Raw genomic sequence first — 19700 nt, forward strand, 5'->3', positions numbered from 1 at the left:
AGATCTAACCCAGAGTCTGAAATTCAAGAGGGGTCTGTGCAGTGTACCTGATGTAACCACAACTGTGTGGCAATAACATCAGCAGCGTGAACTTTGCAGCAGTAACTTTTTTTAAAATCAGTTCCAGTATTCAGAGGCTGAGGTTAAAGTCCATTTTGTCAAGTGCTGTTTTAAAATGTGGGTGCGTGGGCTGGGGAGACTCAGTATCTCGCAGTGGAATTGATCTAGGAATGAGTCCAATGCTCAGCCTTGCAGAGGCATCCTGTTTCCTTCTGAGAGGAGGGAGGAAGGATAAATTTATGTGGGGGCTGATCCTTTTGTATTCATGATGGGATGGAGAACATCTAGTGTCTAAGAACCAATATAGAAAGTACCCTGTCTCTTAAGTTGCTCACTGAGTTTGTACCACATTTTTGTAGTGACTGCTGTCTTTAAAGATTCTCTGGTAGATAGTTCTCGCTCTCCTGATGTGAATTGCTCATCTTGGAGCAAAATGACTGATAATTTTTTGTTTCCTCGGAATTTATGCTGACATCTTCTCTCCAAATACTTTTGTATGTGTCCTTTTTCAGGGAACAGAGGCAAGAGAAACTTAGATCAAAATACATAGCTGCTCTTTACTGTTGTTTGCCTACTTCTGTGTCTGTGGCAGTTCAGGATAAAGGTTTTGAGGTACCTTATGACCTCTTGTGAGGTCCCCTTGCAGCTCCCTGATTCTCCCTGGGGGATAACTAGACTGTTAACTATTTGGGGTGGAGGCCCAAAGTCACTTCTGTGTGATGCAAGTGGGTTATTGGTTAAAAAGCGGAGTCTTTTTTCCCCTTTATCTCCCGCTATGTTTAGCTATTTATTTCCTTCCCATTTTGCTAATGCTGGTGTTCATGCAGACACATGGTGAGACAGATTAGGGAGCTGATCCAGCTGAAAACTAACCCATTTTAGTAAGGGAGTGGGAAAGGATTTCTTTGGGGAGTGTTTGCTGGTAATTGCTGGCACAGGGAGGCAATATGAATGAGGGGGAGGGAAAGACGGCTGCTTTTGCAGCAGCCTGTGCTTATGTTGGATTAAAGTGATTCTGGGCCCACACCCATGGTCATTGTTGTAAATTGGCTGGCAGTAATCTCTGCTGAATGATGCCAAGCTCCTCTCATCCCTGCTTTTGAACCTGCATGTAAGCATTGCTGTCTTCCTTGCCTCGGCTCCTCTGAGCTGGAGCAGCAGTAGTCAGTCTGCAAAATGGAGACTTGCTGCAGTGCTGAGTTTGCCCCTCTACTCTCAGTGATTCAGGGCACAAACTGACCTATGCTCTGGTGGCAGGCATGTACCTGTGAAGTTCAAACTGATTTGTTTCTCTTGTTTGTTTCCCTAGGTGATTTCTCTGGTCAGCTTTTAGCTTATTTGAGTCTTGGTCCAATATTCATTATTGTTGGCTTTGTAACACTCATCATATTCAAGAGAGAGCTTCACACGGTGAGTCCTTCTCTCCCTTCCCAGCTCCTCCTTATGTCAAAAGTCTTTTCCTATGTCACCTGGTGCTCCTGTATTCACACTTCTTTTTCTCTCTTTAAAGAGCAACCTTAGGTAAGGTGATCTTCCTGTCAACGAACAGCAGGAGATACTTATCACCTTTGGCAGGTTAAAAGACCGCTTAGCCTTTGCTGACTTTTCTGTTACTCTGTGGTATGTTTTGGGCATTATCTGTCCAAAAACATCGAGGGAGATGTCTGAGGAACTAAAGAATGCTGTTGCAGAGTGGGAACACTCCCAAGATCCAGTAGGATAATAGCACTAGTAGGTTCTGGCAAGATGAGAGAGACACCATCTCTGTAACTCAGTAGGATGTGCTTTCTTTGAACTACTGAGGCAGAAAAGGGGATACAAAATAAAACCTACAGGTTCCCAAGGGAGTGGATCTGTCTATAAGGGCTGCTTCCCAGCTGTGAATCGAATACCAGGGACAGAAGAGACTTGTCCAAATGAGCAACAAGAGGCTTTTTTTGTAATGCATAATGCTTTCTGTCTGGTCTGACAGGTAGTTGGGAATCAGTGTCATGGATAAATTCCCTTTAGGGGAAGTATAAACCTCTTGTAACGTTTGCCCTCAGTAAACAGATAAAATAGGGGCCGGTGAAAGGATTTTTGGCGGCAGATTTCCAATACAGGGCCATGGTGTCATGGGAACCAGTGGCTCAAGGGACCTGGGAATAGGACTTCTAGGTTATTAAGCTGATGCTAGCTAGGAGAGGCAGCTGTTAAGTTCTGGCAACCCAAAGATTTCTTGTTGACCCAAAAGGGAGAATAAACTAGAGTAACTATTGCACAGGTTCATAGGTTTTTGAATACAGGGGCTTGTTAGGTGTTGGTAACAAGACAGGTGTTGAGTTTGATTTCCAGTTCTTATGTGGGAAGTCACCATTGAGCTGGAGAGAGATGCTAGCTGAGTTGCAGCAGCCTGACCTGTAGCTCAGGACATAGAGTGAAAAATTGCTTCATCATCTGGAATGGGTCTGAGTGTTAAGGAGGCAGAGTATCATCACCAGCTGGGAATTTGATCATAGCAGCAGGACTAATTTAGGGGAGGTGTATGGACTATGGAATTAAAAAGTAAAAACAAATGCTACCAGTCTGGGCTCAGTTCAGAATGTTGACTTCATTTTAGACCGAAGACAGCAACTTCAAGATGAAAATATTCATAGAGGGAAAAGCCAGAAAGCCTAAAAAGTCACCTTTTCTAAGCTATTTACCCAAATAACAGTGTGTGCACTCCCCCTGTTGGCCGTCGGGGAAAGACAATCCCTTAAAATCTGCCCTGTTAAAAAATGTCACTTTCTATACTTGCTGGTGGAAGTATGCAAACTGAATTGCTATACGGTGTCATTTCTGTGTATCATCTGCTGAAAAGCTGCATATACACAATGTGTTGCCGAATACACAAAGTGGGCTGAAAAAGAAATGCTTTTCTTCCTCAGGTGGAGGATTTTGAAGCTATTGGTTTTAACTCTAGTAGTTAAAAAAGAAAATTAGAAACATATGATTTGGGGTTTTGTCAGCAGAGAGAGCCTGGTAAGTAGATGGATCTTTTAGATAGGATGACACAGTTGTCTTGCCTTCACAGATCTCTTTCTTGGGAGGGCTGGCATTCAACGAGGGAGTGAACTGGTTAATAAAAAACGTAATCCGGGAGCCTCGGCCCTGCGAAGGTATGGTATGGCTCATTGGTGTCATGGTGTCGGTTGAGTTTTGAGTGGAATGCTAACTGTGGGGGGTTAGAGGGTATTTTCCCCTTTGCCTCATGTTGGCTTTGGATGTTTGGGTGTAAGAAGGCTGGCAGAGCCATCTAGCAGAGACGTGTCCTGTGAACTCATGTGCACATACTTCAGCAGAGTGGTCTGGCTTCACATCTGGAGCGTTCCAGCTGCTATGTACAGAGTAGACCTTGACCATACTCTTTCTTCTTCTCTTCCCAGAAGCCCATTCAACAGTGACCACAAAATATGGGATGCCGTCCAGCCACTCCCAATTCATGTGGTTTTTCTCTGTCTATTCCTTTCTGTTCCTTTATTTAAGGTAAAAATTCAATGTCAGGTTTTGGCTGTTAATATGTTGAAACACCTCAAATAGATGGCTCCCTTACTGTGTGCCACTTAAGCGGCATAATGGAGTTAAATCTGAGGAACTGCACAATTTTCTCTGGCTAGGGTGGATGAAGCATGTCTATCTCAATCTGAATGTCGGACTGTAGTTACCATTGCTGAAAACTGAAGGGTACGGGTGGGCCTCCTGTGCCTGTCTGGGTACAGGTCTCCTGACTTGCTTTTTCTAAGCCATCATGATCCACCAGTGTGAGGAAAGAGGGGGGAATAGGGAGGAGGAAAGAAGAGCTGCTTTCTCATGTGTCTACTCAGTTTCGTCAGTGGGGTTGTCTGCAATCTTTTAGGTAATACCTGTTGCCCACTTGCATGACCTTTTAGTTCATCTCCCTTACCGAGTACTGGTTTTACATGCTGTGCTGTGCTTTTCTGAAATTCTCGCTGGGGCATGGCTCTGTCTTGTGGCTCCACGTGTGGAGGAAGACAAAACTCACAGTTCCTCCTAGCTTTGTGGGCGGTGGAAGGACTCTGACGTCTTGGCTCCCTATTGCATATGCTCAGCATGTGCCTTTCATATCAGTTGCAGTAATTGTGAGCATTCTGCCTTCCATCACAGCAATTCCTGTTAACACCTGGAGAGAGAGAAGTATGGCTTTGTGGCTTCTCTTGAACTGCTGCCAGTGGGACAGATTGCTGCTGGGATGGTATCGAGCTGCCCATGACCCCGCTGGAGTAGAGCTTTCCTAGGTTTCAGAGATAGTGAGAACAGAGATAAGGACTGCTGAGCTCCCTGCCACTGTGCTAATGGCTCTCCATCTCTTTCAGAATGCACCAAACAAACAATGCGAGGTTTCTGGATTTACTATGGCGACATGTGCTGTCCATCTGCCTCGTCACAGTGGCTTTGCTAGTCTCATATAGTAGGTATGGAGCAATTGTTTGTCTTATGCTCTCATACAGTCCTGTGGCCTTTAACAGCCAGCAGACCTGTCATTCCTTATCCTGCATTTCTGATCTAATTCTCGATGACTGCATTATACAAGTCAGAGCTTTGTGGAAGCTGCTGTGTTGCCGTGAGACCCTTCAAATAAGCAAACAAAGGTGCTACATGTGTGGTGCTTCACAGAAGCATTTATAAAACCCAAGATCAGCTGAGCTTGTACCAATTGCCCATCGGCTCCATTGCCATGCTCCAGCCTCACTGCCTCGCCCTCTTTCCAGCACTAATCATGAAAGCATTACACCATGCCTTGGCACACCAGCATCTGCAGCATGTGGATTGCTACAGTTGATCAACTGATTGTTTTGCTTGAGCATTAGTTAATAAAAACATTTATAGCTGTTTGACTTGCAAGATTTGGTTGTATTAAGATGAATAAAGAAAGTGAAACTTTCATAATGATTTTTTTTCCTTTTAGTAGATTTAAAAACAAAAAAAACCCACACACATATAAAATGAGCTTCAGTGATTGGAAACCAGACAAATTCAGGCTAGAAATAAGGCCATGTTTTCCACAGGAAAGTAATTACCTGTTGGCACAGTTGTCTGTACACTAGAGTTGATTCCTTATTACTGGTTATTTTAAAAATTCTGACAGGACAATAAGAGATATATGACCTAATTCAAATAAAAATTAATTTGAGGAAATCCAGTGGCCTGTGCTAGGCAGAGGATCAGATAAGATGATCTTAATGATATATGGGTGAAAAGAATTTTGAACGTGACTCATGTAGCTCGTGTGCAGGGATAACTTAACAGACCATTAATACAGCTTTCCGAAGGGCTGCAATCACAGTAAGCACGCTGTGGTAGTGCAGCCTTCGTGCCGTCATGTTGAGAGCAGCAAAATCATAACAAAAATGCTGTCTATGTTCTTAAAAGCCTTTAAGTCCCAGCTTTGGTGGCTTGGAGGGGACTTGTCCTGTTACTGGCTTTGGAAAAGTCTCTCGTGGGAACCAACAGTAGTAGTTCCTCAGCTAATCCAAAGATACATGAAGAAGAATGTGGAGGGTTATCGAGTTAAGCTCAAACTAGAAGTGCTCTAAGCTGAAACTGCTGTAGCAGGGAAAACAGTTTTTCCCAGTTTTTTCCCCACTTTTTTGCCAGCTTTTCAATGAAAAAAAGATACCCACTTTTAACATCTGGAGGATAACTTGCTCAGAATGTCTGAGGGTCCAGTGAAACACCAGCCCTTGAGTCATGCCACCTCTTCTTTTAAAGCCTGTCTGGTGACTTTTCTCTTCCACTGCAGGGTTTATTTGCTTTACCACACCTGGAGCCAAGTCTTATATGGAGGTGTGGCAGGAAGCATTATGGCCATAGCCTGGTTTGCCTTCACACAAGAGATATTAACTCCTCTCTTCCCAAGGATAGCTGCATGGTAAGTCTATTTTGTGGAGGTTTTATTCCTGCAAGTCTGCATTTTGTGGATTGCTGTTTTGCTCATTAAATGAGTCCCTAAATGAGCTGGTAACACAGGTGTAGTAGAATTACCTGACAAAAGAAAATTTTCCTAATCAATTGGTGTAAAAATTGTACCTTGCATCTGAAGCAGAACAAACGTAAGGCTACTTCAGTCTCTAAAATTTTAGTTGTAGCTGTGCAAGCCCTGACTGCAAATGGGCTGCTCAAACGTCTGTGAACCACCTAAGTTACAGATGCTAGAAATGAGAATTCCTGTGTTCTGTTCCAGTTTTGCATACTGACTGTTGTGGAACCTACTTGTTCCTCCATGTTTTCTTGTGCATGCATATACAAAGGATCATATATCCTTACCTGCTCTGGGGAAGAGAGGAAGTTTAAGCAATTGTTAGTTTGTAAAGCCCTGCTAAAGTTGTGAGGTGTGGCGGAGTGCTGGAGAAGCTTTTCGGGCAGAACAGATCTTCTTAATGAACATCTCATGACCTAGTGAAATTGCAAAGCCATTTAAATGTAATATAGTCTGGAGATGTTGTATAAGGAAAGAAGAAAAACAAGAGGGTTTTTTTTGATTAAATTTAACAGGCAGCTCCTTTCGCAGACTGAAGGGTAATAGAATAATAATGTTAAGTCTGGAGCAGTTTTTGTGCTATTTTATTTTGATCAAAATTGTGATGGAGAAAAAGTCTTAATTATTTCCCCCTTTCCACCACCTTGTCCATTTCCAGGCCAATTTCAGAGTTCTTTTTAATCCGAGATACCAGCCTCATTCCTAACATCCTGTGGTTTGAATACACAGTCACGAGAGCAGAGGCAAGGTAAGTGATCTTGGGGGGTGGAGGAGCTGTAGCTGGTTTGACTTGTCAGATGAGGTTATTAATTTATTTTCTAATATGTAGATAGCTGCTGCGGGTAGAATAGTGCAGAGTAAAGAAATACCAAGTTGTGGGTTAACTACTGCATCTGGAAGGTGAGTCTGTTGGGGAGTGTTTGGGATTAAAGAATGTTTCCTTTAAATAGTATTTCAGCTCCCTAGCCCATGTTCTTTGCAAGCAATTGTTTATCATCTTGCATCCTCATGTGAGCTTGTGCACACTTAAGACACGGTGGATGTTCTAGGACTGTAAACAGTGGGAAGGGCTGATCTCCTTTTCGAATATGGTGGGGGTAGCTTTATTTTTGTGTGGAGCTAAGCAGAGCCTTACTTTAATTCTCCTATCTTTTGCCCCCTGGTTTGCCGCAATACCCTGCGATAAGGTTGGGGCCACCCCTCTCACCCTGCCCGCTGTGTTGCCGTTGCAGAAACAGACAGCGCAAGCTGGGTACGAAGCTCCAGTGACTCGGGACGCGTGGGGACCAGAGCGCACGTTTTAACGGAGACAGACAAGAGCAGAGACCTGGGAGCAGCAAGGAGCCTTTTAACAGTCGGACCAAAGGAACAGGCAGGGACCATACCCAAAACCTGAAAGCCTTTGCTCTGCTTTAGCAGCTAGCTGGATGCTCCCTGATGCATGTGGGACCGTGCAGGAGTAGAAACTCATTTTCAACACAGATGCACATTGCCGGTTGGAATGTACCATCACGTCTACGTCAGGGGAGGGGGGAGAAAAATGCCTGGTGCCATGTTCGGGGGAGGGAAAACCAAAAATGCATCCTTTCTGTGACTTTTTTTTTTTTTAGCATGAAATATACACACTATTTATTTATTTTTTTAAATGGAACTATTGTTTTTGGGGTGGGTGAGGCATTGACTGTGTGTTTCGTTTTTGCTTTTTGTTTGGGTTTTTCTTTTTGGAAGAAGATGACAAAACTAATCTCAAGTTCATCATGCTTAATTAGGTCTTTTAATTTTTAAAAACTTCTTAGGAGGGCGGGGAACTGAGATGGGGTGGCTTAGGCAGAAGGGAGAGGAAGGCTTCCTTTCCTTTCTGCACCCACTTTGGGAGATCAAAATCAATTCCAACTGCACTTTGTACAGATGGGAAGAGACTAAAGATCTGATTTTTAACACTAGTGACGGTTCTGCAGGGAAGCCTGCACGGATACCATTAAGGGGAGTGTGTGTGTAAAACAAAGGAAAAACTGAAATATACTATTTTTTTTTTTTCCACTGCTGCTCCTGTTGTGTAATTAGCAAGAGTGTCTTTCTCAGAATCTCTTCTAGGTGGCAAGATTATCATACATATCGCGTTTATTCCATCTCTTCCTTTATACTTTTATTACCTCAGGGTTGCTGCGATCTGTACAGCTTCTGTTGTTGTACTGAGCGTGCCTCCGATGGCACTAGAAAGCCTGTTGGTTATAAGCAGCGCTGTGCTCCAGTAACAGTCAGCCCAAAGCCTTACAAAATTCAGTTGCTAGTCTCTGTCTTAAGCACTGGATTTTTGATTTTTTTCTGTTAAAGCTTAAGGGAGGGATTTTTGAGAATTAATAAAGTGACAACTGTAAATGAGTAACAAGGCAAATGACTAGTAACTAGCTCAGCTGCTGTCTGAATTATTTCTCGAAGAGTCCCAATAGAATCCAACCGTGAACTCAAGTAGTGAGCTTATCCTAGCAGAGACTCCTACCAGTTATTACAGTGGCTTGGTTGGGGTTCTGCAGTAGTAACCTTGAATGCTGAACTCCTACAAGCAAGTTTTGCTTTCCGTCCTTCTTCCATTCCGATTCTTCATTTGGCCAGTCAGCTCTCTGGATGCTCTGTCTCTGTGGGAGTCTGTCTGCCATATATGTATGCTGGTGATGCCTACAACTTCTGTGATCCATGAGTTAACCTGGCAAGGGCTATACTCAAAGTGCTTCAGGGCTGTGCATGGACACTTTCTGTATTTCTAGTATATAATGCAGCAGTTCAAGTGTAACTACAGGGGAGTATTTATTCAAAGCACAATTGACTTGAACTTTCACAGATAAAGGACAGCTTCTGAACTGGCTCAAAGGTCATCAGTGTGCCTTCGATGCAGTCATGTGAGCAGAGGTAAAATGACTGTCACATCTTGGTCTTGCTGCCTGTTTTACTATCTCCACTTTAATCAGACTTCTGCATTATAAAGCTGCTTGAAGTGAGATGTCTTTCTGTTCATCTTGATTATTTTTTAAGTTTTCGTCTGTGCCTGTTGCCATAGGAGTTTGTGTTTGTATGGAGTGGGAGCTGCTGTAGAAACTGTTGGACAAACCAGAGTGTTAACTGTAGAAAGCAGTGATCCTGATCTAGGAGATCAGGAATGAAGGCTGTTTAAATTTCTGTGTTTAAGTAGCTATGGGTAGTAAACTAACTGTTTTCAGTTGTTACAGCAAATATATTTTTTTAAAGAACTGTTTAGTATTTGCGTAACATGAGCAATCTTGTTAACATCTGAAGGACCTGAGCACTGGATCTACTTTGAAGGTGCATCAGAATAAAGAGGCATCTTGCAGCTTTCACAAGGACATTTGATCTGACTCGGAACAGCTCTATTTAAATGAGACAGGACATCAGACAGGCCACATGACATGGTGGTACCATATGTTTCAGTTTGAAAGCTGGTACTAATCACTTAGGTCTTGCAAAACCATTTATTTTCTCTTTGTATCTCTTGTAAGTAAACTTACAAAGCCAGAAGGGAGATCACGACTCTCTTCCCCAAGGACAAGGCTGAAAGAGTGGATTGTTTCAAGAGTGGCTAGCACTTCCCTAGCCTCTCTTAAGCTGTTACGACAGACCGCTGGAAAAGCTGTATGTGGAAGCACCTATTGAGAACTAGAGCATAGGGAAGAGGCTTCATCTCCTCATGGAGAGCAGTGCAGTGTATGTTCCACTTCATGTTGCCTTCAAACCCAAGCTTCCTACAGTAATTCTTGGGAGTAAGGGAGAGGAAGAAGAGCTCTTGTAAGACACTATAATAAACTCTCCTCCGTTCTCCGAGTTGTTTGTAATCTGCATCTTTTGCCTACTTTTGCTGTGTCTTTCCAGAAATCTTTGCAATACTTGATATAGTAGAAATTCCTTAGTGATCCCATGGATTTTCTTAACTAAATGGTGCTATGCAGGAAAAAGATTTGAGCTCTGCCTTATTATCCTACACTTGTATGAAGTCTCCTGCCACTAGTTTTCTGAAATGGAGTATTTTCTTTGGAATATGTGGCTTTGCAAACAGATGCTTTCTTTTCCTCCCCTTACTCAAGGGGGCTGGATGGAGATACTAAGACAATAAAAGGAAGGTGACAGAATGCTGTGGTTCACTGTTCTTGCTGTCCCCACACAAACATCCTCCCATAAGGGCAGTTATGTAACTTCTGCAGTGTCTAAGGAGATTTAAGCCTTTTTGTAGCACTTATCTGTTTATTGTGTTTCAGTTTCTTCCAAGCACATTTCAAAACTTTGCATGACATTACACTAGTGAAACAGTATTTAACACAGCTAAGCAGCAAAGCATGCAACATTACCAGGCTCTCTCATAAATTGCACTCATACCCCAAGAGTTATCTGAATATTTTCAATCTATGCATTTCTTAAATTATTTGTGCCAATATTTCTTAAATTATTTTGTAGTTTTTCTGGAACTTAAGTTTCTTGTACTTAATGTGCCTTTAAGACAATGGACATCTCTTGATAAAACAATCAGATAATCAGAAACAGGGAGGAGCATAGTATTCAGTAAGTTGACACTGAAAAAAATAAGAAGGTATGAATCATGTGCCTTTCTTTAAGACAATCTCTTGATAAAACAATCAGATAATCAGAAACAGGGAGGAGCATAGTATTCAGTAAGTTGACACTGAAAAAAATACGAAGGTATGAATCAGGAGGACATCACATTTTAGAACTTGTACAATAGGAAAAGACTTTTTAAAGGAAAAACCTTGTAATGATTTTAATGTCCTTTCAAGCACTTCAAAAATCAGCTTCATTCGTCTGAATTTCAGCGCCGTATATCATTAAGGAAGCATTAAGTGGTTTATGAATCTTGTATCTCTTTCAATGTGGTAGTCTGCTTCTTGCAGCTGTACTCTGCTGAAGCTAGTGGGATATCCAGATTTAGACCTAGAATAGATCAATCCCATCTTCTGAGATACAGTCACAGCAGAGCGTACTTCTGCTTAATCTTTAATAGGCACTTTCCTTTGAGAGCCTTCCCCTTGGATGAGACAGAAGTAGAAAAGGGCCAGTCTCAAATACTTAAGTGGCAATACTGTAGCATCAGTGGTTGAAGGCATTGCAGACAGGGAAAAATAACTCATCCCCTAGCAACGGAGGTTGATTCAGTATGGGGGGAGGATTACTTTGGCAAAAGGAATATTTTTTTTCAATGTAAAAGGCTCCAAAAACCCAGATGTTATTCCAGTAAGGTTTGGTCTTATGTAGTATTTACACAATCACTTACACCGTGATAATACTGAGTATCCTCTTGCAGTTTTCAGTCTAATTCATACAGAGGAGTCAACAGAGCAGGGATGCGTGCTCACAGGTTTGTAGCGCTCCTAGTTTTTTTTTAGACTATCTCACTCCATTCAGGATGCTTCTAAAAGATCAACTAAATCCATGTAGATGATGTGAAAGTGGCAGTTCATACAATCACTGGCTGTGCAGGTGAGTTTCAGTTAAATTTTCCTTTTTAAGGTTTATTTAGGTGTAAGATAAAAGCTTTGAAATAACATCCTTTTAGGAAAAAATGCAGTAGTGTTGGTTTGTGTCTTTCAAGAAGCGAGTTAGAATGATTTTTTTTTTTTCTTTTACTTTAAACAGATTTAGTGCAAATTTCTTCATATACGTTCACCAAGGCACTTTGATCATGTCCCTTGCTGTTCTATGATCAGAAAAGTAACAATTATGATCAAGTATTTCCCTGTAACAAAACAGGCCATCAGACTCCTAATGCTTCTTGTTTATGGTGATGTCCCAGCAGCCACGTCTTGAAGGGTGTGCAATTTAAATATTAAATTCCTGTTGCAGAAATAGTACTAGAATTCTTCATTACCATACAGTTTTACTAAATAAAAGTATAGTCAGGAGCTTGGATTCTGGCAGATTCATTGGAAGTAGTGCTTACAAAAACTCCTATGCTAAAATCGTATGTTAATGTTTTATGTATAATCTTTTACTGTCTCAAGTTTGTCAACTGAACATGAAAACACGATCATGAGATCATTCTCTCACAGAACAGAAGTGGCACAAATCTGAGTAACACTGCAGTAAGAAAAAACTCCAAGAGTGGCAGAAAAGGTGCAGTGCTGTTACTGCAGGAACAATGGCTGCCACAGTGGACAAACATCTACAGTGCCTCCATGTTCTCAGCTTTCTTCCTGCTTTTCAAGGTTTTCTGCCCTGTTAAAGCAGAGTGATGTGAAAGAAGAGTGATTCTGCAGCTGTTTTTCCTTTGGCTCTAACAGATTTGAACTCTGTGGGCTGGAAACGGAAGTACGTTCTGGAGTTCCCGATCAGAAACATTCTTATTTGTCCACAACTTAGGCATAATACATTATGCACAAATATGTTGTTTCTGAAAGCAGGGTATAAAACCACATTGGGTTAACATGTGTGCCCTGAAGGAGACTAGGCATGTGGCCTTCTGGGTAGTAAACGGAAGGTCAGCATCTCTTCCTTTTCCTCAATTCCAAAGAAAGGTACAATGAAGCAAGCGTCCTGCTAAATGCATAGGCAATCGTTTCTCATCTCTGCAATGTTAAGGTACATAAAGCTAAAGCTAGCAAAACCTGTGTGAGAGAAGTTTTGTGGAAGCTTTGTAGAGCTGAGCCTGAAGATCCACGGCTAGGACCACAACAGCAAGCTTAACAAAAAGCCCAGAACAACAACAACAAAAAAACTACCTTAGTTTGTCACGAATTGTATTCTGTTGTTAATAGGGTCAGTGCAACAGAAAGGAGATCCCAGCATCCTAAAACGAGGGGAAGGGAACATTCCCAGGCCTGTAAGGCATGTAATGGTCAGAGTGCCTGGGATAAGTAGTGCAGTGCACTCTAACGAGACTGGATCTGCTCTGACTTAAGAACTTCTTTCTCCCCTTGCCAAAGTTCAATGGTGACATTTTGCCAGAGCAGCAGAAAAATCTTCAGTCAAGTTTGAAAGATGCTGTGCTCTTCAGAAGACTAAACCAGCAAAAAGACTTGGTCTTAGAGTAGTTCCATCATATAATAAACATTTCCTGCTTTTTCTGGAGAACTACCTTCCTCAGCAAATGGATTTAGATACTGGGTAAGGATTGTGCTTCCTGTATTCCTTTATAGTAAGTTCCATAAAATCATATCTCAGTCCTCTTTGAGGACAGGAAGGTGCACTTTGCATTGATGGGAGAGGACCAGTCAGTTCTACTTTGGCTTAAGACAGTTTCTTCTCATCACTAATATCTGCAGATGACTATTCTGTAACCTCTTGCTGAAAACAAAGGGTAGATGCCCTCATAGGTTCCAGGATAAGCTGTCCCCTCAATCATTTTCTAAGGAACTGGGAACTTCAGTGCATGAGGGATAACCCCCTTTAGTTGGGGGTTTTGCATCATGTTTGCCTCTTACAGTTTGGATTTGGGACTGGACTGGAGCAAGATCCTCATGTCTAGCAGTGCTTTCTCAAGATAATGTGCCATGCGGGCTGCATTTGTGTCAGCACAGCTGTTGAATGCTGAAATTGCAAAGTTGATGTGTTCATCCATTGGGTTGTAACAGATTCCATAGCCATCTGGAACCACGGGACCAAAACACATCACACAGTCTGTCTTTGCTGGGACCTGTGGAGACAATGTGATTAAAAACTTCTAACCAGCCAGAGAGAAATGTAGCCATCAAATGCTAACAGCTCTGTCAACAGTAGAAGAAACTGCCATCTCCTGAAAATGCTCTAGAAGAGGGCCTTTTTGGTCAGACCCACCTACCACCACACACATGCTGGATTCTGCCATTTAGTATCAATGTGTTTTCCTATGCATTTGCAAAGGAGCACTTCTCCTCCCCAAGATAAGCTTGTAGTAAGTCACAAGCAGAACTATGTATCAGTAAGAATTACAGCACAACAGATGAACGTAAGGCTATTCTGGCAGCTAACTTCAATTGCTATCACTTGCAGGTAGACCCCAAACACTTCTGGTGATCTTGGTCTTGGTTATGCTGGTGTTTTACAGCATTGAGAGGGATGGGGGACCCTCAGATCAGATATAAGATCGGATCTGCAGCTTTATGGGATTGGTAGCGGGCTTAAAAATTTCTGTCCCCAAATGAAGATTAGTTTCAAACAGAAGGAAATGAAGGAGAAATGCAGAGAAGAAAGGCAACGAAAATAAACAAAGAGAGCATTTTCATCTTTGCTCAGATGAGCCCTACCTGGCTGGTTGAGAGATTGAAGTGCATTGCAACAGCATATGCTGTGTCCATGAACAGTTCAGGCATGCTCACTAGGTCCTCAATAGCTTGAAGCTTCAAGCCTAAGAGGTGGCGGTCTATTGCGTTGCCCCTTATTGCCTGTAAGGAAGCAAGACTAGGTGAAAGTCTGTCTAGCAGGCAAGTGAGCAAAACTATCAATTTCTTTGGGTTAAAGAAGAAAGCACTTCTAAAAAAATCTCTAAATGTTTAAACTTAGAAGGAAACTAGATCTTGCCTTTAGGACCAATATAGTCTGTCTTGTTTGTAAGGACTGTGAAATTAAACACAGAGTGGAACCAACCTTACAGTTCCTGCCTATGGGCTCCCTCTGGTTTAAGGGGTCCTCATGCAACTTTGGCATTTATCAGCAACAGTGAGAACTGAAGCTATTTTCATACTGGATTCTTTCCTTTAGGTCAGTCACAAGGGACACTTACACCACTAGCTAGAGAGAAAGCCGTCAGTCTGCAGCCTAGAGCACTGTCAGGTCAGAGTTAGACCCATGCAATAGCACTAATAGCCACATCGCTATGTCAGCAGAGAAAGCTCTTAAGGTCTCGTCTTTCACCAGAACCCTCATTTGCTATGTAAAACCCCAATTATGTCTGCACAGAGGACACTCACCATATCGGTGTATTCCCTGTGGGCCTGGGTAGCTCTCCTCAGCAAGTCTGCTTTCTCCTGGTCCTGAGAACACACAGATCTGTCTGTAAGTTTTTCTGCAGAATGGAAAACCTCATTTTGGCTGTTCCTCTAGGATGGAGGGCATTTCTGCCTTGTGTATCTATACTAGACTAATTTTTAGATGTACTAGAATTAATTTTTAAATCATTTTGTTTGGCTGTGTGACTTCATTCTGAATGGAGTTCTCCATCCATCAGTAGCAGAACTTAGTTTGAGTAGCTAAACAGACTTTTAGAAGGGACATACTTCTTTCTGGTGGGATTAGAAATGTCCACATGTTGTTTCCCAGGCTTTCAATACATGGGAAAGGAAAGCCAAATGAAACCCAAGGTGTGTAACTATACACCCCAAGCTATGTTTTAGCTCAACTTCATATCGGGTGCAGTTCTGCTTAGCTGAAACCAGCTGACACAGGGTTAGCCAAATTCCAGCTTTAGCAGCCTTCCTCTTTTTCTGGAGTGGAGTCCTCTTACTCCACTTCTTTGAGATCCTCACCGATTTGTCAGGGCTGTCCATTGATTGCACAAAATTAAGGGAGTCTACAGAAGCAGAGCGGATGGTGTCTGTGCGGCCCAGGCGGAACATCCTTAGCGATGCACTCTCATATGTGGCACAGGTGTGGCCGTACATCCTGTAAGATGGAGAAGAAAGTCACAGAAATGAGTTTGTCCTGAGAGGAATGGCCTCTTGTGAAGCAGAACAACTTGGGGGAAGGGGAAGACTTTATGTGAGTGAGTCCCATTGACAGCTGATCTCTGATGCTTCCTTACTACAATTGTACACACACAGAGGGGTTAATCTCGCCTGTCGCTTGGCAGCTGCCACAAGTGAGATTTGCTATTCAGCCCCAGTGCATGGGGAAAACATGGGACTTAGGAAGCAGGCCGTAGCAGCCTGCGAAAGATTTGTCTGTGACACCTTTATCAAGCTCACATATTTTGAGTCTGATGGTGAAGAGGCTGAGAAGCTACCTATTGGTGGTCTTACCTGTAATATGCTAGCTGCAAGGCCAGCTGGATAAAAGCATCAGGACTTATCTTCTCTGACTTGGGGAAGGTTTTCCCAAATTGATGAAAGACCATGACTTTGACATCCAGGTCTTCAACCATTCTGCAAGGAAAGAAAAAGGAAGTGTTCTTTGCCCCTTGCTTGTTCTTGTAACATAAAGGTATGGACTTTGCTTTCACAAGGCTCAGAGAGAGCATGCTATTTGGATCTGATCTACGCAGGGACAGAGAGAGCTCAGTCACACACAGACTTGTTTGGGCAGCACTATGGAGATGAGCTTTTTTGGCCACCACTGAAAATCTTCACCAGGTTAGATGAGCTCGTGTGCGTGTGTATGCTCTAGTATCCCTAGTTAGATCCAGTAAAGCCTTGCTCTTTCTCAGTGAAGTGGTATGGATCAGCAATTACCCCCTTCCAGCACCTCTGACTTGATTCCTGGCAGGCGGCTTTAGTGTGCTTTTCAGCTAGGTTCAATGCTGTTGACCCAAGAAGTCACTGGGAAAACTCCTTGGCTGCAGTGGGGGAAGCCTCATTTAAACTACTGACACATTCCAAAGGGGAACATGAATTACTTGGTCACTCACCAGACCTCTCCACTGCTTCATACTTACATGTTGAGGTTCTGCTTTGCCTTCTCTATGTCATTCTTGATTTCTGGGGTGATGTTAAACCGCAGCTTTTTGGGCATTGGCAAAGGAATCATGGGCGATCTTACCAGCTCAGGTTTTTTCCTGCATAGAGAAATGATTATGTTTAACCAGACCTTTAACAGGAGGCTCAGCTAAGCACACCAGAGCCTGGGTAGAAATGCACAGGAGATCTTCCCTAACACCTTGTGACACTAGTCACAGGCTGAAAAATTCGTTATAGTGCCATTACAGTGTTTTTTGAAGGGTATGAATGAAATGTCTTCTGTGCCTTCTGCCCAAAAGAAACACCTCTCCCAGGAAAAAGCCCTGTTAACTCTGAACAGTGTAATTCCCTGAGAATGGAAGCGGTGGCAAAACTTATCAGAGTAGCTTGGCCACTCAGTTCTCTTCATGAATACAAGAACTGCAATACCCAATTAGCATACCACTACTGTTTCTCCAGAACAGAGTCCTAGGAAGTGAGCTGTGAAGAGGCATGTTCTTGGCGAGCAGGTGGTTTAAAACCTATCTCCAGTGCTGAGGGAAAGTAGAGGAGGCAGGACTCACGTGTACTCCACGATGTGATCCAGGAGAGCAACAATGGGTGGGCCTTCTGAGGGAGCATGCTCATATACAAGACCACAGGAGCCATCTTCAGCAATGATGAACTATGAGAGAAGCATGAGAAGACAGTGTTGAAGACAGACATCCAGTGTGTGAAGCAGGAGCTATCCAGAGAGATCTTAGTATCTCACTGCTCTGTATCAGAATGGACATTGATCCCATCCTTGTGCACTGGAAAGATAACACAAAGGTCTCAATTTAGCGGAACAGCAATGGAAGTCTTTCAGCAGGCCTAGAAGATCTGATAGCACTGTTGCAGTTTTGCAAAATCAACTGATAAGAGTGTGCCTGATAGATATACTGGTGCGCTCAGTGTCCTGGCAATACAGAGTGGTTCAATGGGTTTGATTTACTTAGATGCACACATAATACAGGAATAATACCACCATGTGCTGGCTTACCCGTACTTTTCAATTAGCTGGAACATCTAAGCTTTATCCCATCAATGAAGAGTTCCAAATAGGAACAAAATAGCTGAAAACGTTATGAAGAGTTCAGCAGATATGAGAAGAATCTTGTAAAGCACCATTGTTACTATCCACGAGCCAGGATACACCAATTAATGAAGGAGAAGCTTGAATAGCAGCTGCTGTTGAAGGCTCTTGTCAGGACTGAATGGAGAAGAGATCAGAGGGATGCCTTGGGATGGCAGTTGATGTTTGAAAAAACAAAACAAAAGAGCCATTGGGCAGCTTCTGGCAGAAACAGGAAAAATGACAAGCCTAGAGGAGATACAAGGAACAGACCTCCCTACATTTGGGCTGCCTCCAAGCAGATGAAGCATTGTTCTCCGCAGGCAGAAAATTGATTTACAAGGAACACAAAGAACTGCTACACTGAATAAGCATGGGCAGAGGCAGTAAAAGAAACAAAAGTCCCTGAGGCAGGAATGAGTGCTTGCGGTGACTGCAAGGGAAACTATAGGATCTCATACTGTCAGCCACCACACCTTGTCTCCTCTATTTCTCCACTCTCTTGATATAAGGAAAACTTCCCTGCAAAAGGTTTCTGGGATTTCTTGGACCTTTGTAGTCTCAGGAAGAAGCACCTCCTCCAGACCCATGTCTTCAGCATCTTTAGAGCATCAGCACTTACTTGAAGGGTTTTGTCGAACCATCGGTTCCCACTGTTCCAGCGACTGCCTCCGCCGTGCAGCATCTGAGCAGCCACACGGCTCTTGTAGATGTCCTCAGACACCCGTGGCATAGGCGCATCAAGGCAGACGGTGCAAATGCTCTTCTCAATTGTACGCACAGATTCCTTGTTGGTCTTATCTGGGAGAGAAACGAACAGTAAATAAGAAATGGGAGTTGAAAAACTTGCATTTTAATTGGAGGGAGATTTAAATTTGAAAAAGCACGTTTGAAGGACCCAGGGTGGTTGGATTCCCATTGTACTTCAATGCAATATTGGTCATTTAGGGATGTATACAGTAATTAAGATTGTAGCCAATTGGGTTGTTACAGATGCAAGCATGCTGCATTCACCCTCCTTTTTTCATGTTGCGTACATCCCACCCATTTGCAAGGCAACAAACTCTAGGATTTCAGGTCTAACAAACCAAGCTTCAGACTTTCACCTTTCCAAAACAGAAATAACAATACTTTGCAATGAAATCAGATTGCTGCTTTGAGGTGGAACGCTCATGTTATCTGTCCAGAACAAGCTTCCAAAGGAGAGAACTGAGCAGAGCACAGTGGTGAGGATGGTAGTTCAAGCATTCATAGTGTTTGTTAGCACTGGCATGTTAGGGGCTCTACAGACCTTTCAGAAGGTTGTTGTAGGCTTTTGCCCAGCTGTTTCGGTGGTTGGTGGTGAGGATCCCAATAGGTTCTTTGTTTGTTTGGAGGGAGGTGTTCCATATCTTCTCCAGCTGAATGAAAAGCTGGTCAGTGGTAAGGGGACTTCCATCACTGTTGTAAACATCCAGCTCAAAGAACTGAAGGTGAGAAGAGTGGACAAGGACAGAGACAGAACATGAGAGATCTTTACTGTCCAGCCCCAGAAACAGGGAACAGCCACTTTGAGGAGACCTGACCTAAGAACTTAGCTTGTAAGCAGACCTTTGAAGGATGCTCAGAATTGAGAGACCCAAGTCCAACTTCCCTTGCAGGGCATAAATACAGTCCAGGTTTTAAGAAGCTCAGAAACCATGGTAATGAGGGCCGAAACACAAGAGGAATTCCCATTTCTAAGACTACACCATGATGGTAGGGTTTGTTATACAATTTCCAATTCCAGACACAATCTCTGGGCTTTGAGAGACAGGAATTGCAGGGACAAGAAACAGAGAAGAGATCGTTTTTCTTCCTTGTAGTCTGTGGCTCACACGTGGCAATCCCAGCTGTTGGGCAACTAAGGCCAAAGGGGATAAAGGAAGCAGGAATGGAGAGGCAA

The 19700-nt window shown here is 42.9% G+C and overlaps 2 protein-coding genes across 2 annotated transcripts in view; one reads left to right on the plus strand and one right to left on the minus strand.

Annotated features, from left to right (window-relative positions):
- Nucleotides 1-1369: 1369 nt before the first annotated feature.
- Nucleotides 1370-8222, plus strand: DOLPP1 (dolichyldiphosphatase 1; the record flags this gene model as incomplete). The annotated part of the gene is made up of 7 exons (XM_009584704.1): nt 1370-1470; nt 3116-3200; nt 3468-3567; nt 4416-4514; nt 5843-5971; nt 6738-6827; nt 7312-8222. Coding segments are annotated over 7 exons (641 nt in total), but the record flags the coding sequence as incomplete, so codon positions are not given.
- A 4194-nt stretch (nt 8223-12416) lies between these two features.
- Nucleotides 12417-19700, minus strand: part of CRAT (carnitine O-acetyltransferase) — a 13315-nt gene continuing 6031 nt past the window's right edge. The window contains exons 6-14 of the mRNA XM_009584703.1: nt 19068-19242; nt 18399-18577; nt 17247-17347; nt 16662-16781; nt 16030-16152; nt 15538-15673; nt 14983-15045; nt 14320-14457; nt 12417-13730 (exon numbers count right to left, since the gene is read on the minus strand). Of these exons, the coding sequence (XP_009582998.1) occupies nt 13515-13730; nt 14320-14457; nt 14983-15045; nt 15538-15673; nt 16030-16152; nt 16662-16781; nt 17247-17347; nt 18399-18577; nt 19068-19242 (1251 nt within the window). The 3' untranslated portion in view covers nt 12417-13514. The remainder of the gene's footprint in view (nt 13731-14319; nt 14458-14982; nt 15046-15537; nt 15674-16029; nt 16153-16661; nt 16782-17246; nt 17348-18398; nt 18578-19067; nt 19243-19700) is intronic.

This window comes from Fulmarus glacialis, unplaced genomic scaffold (assembly GCF_000690835.1).
Source record: "Fulmarus glacialis isolate BGI_N327 unplaced genomic scaffold, ASM69083v1 scaffold29399, whole genome shotgun sequence".
NCBI lineage: Eukaryota > Metazoa > Chordata > Aves > Procellariiformes > Procellariidae > Fulmarus > Fulmarus glacialis.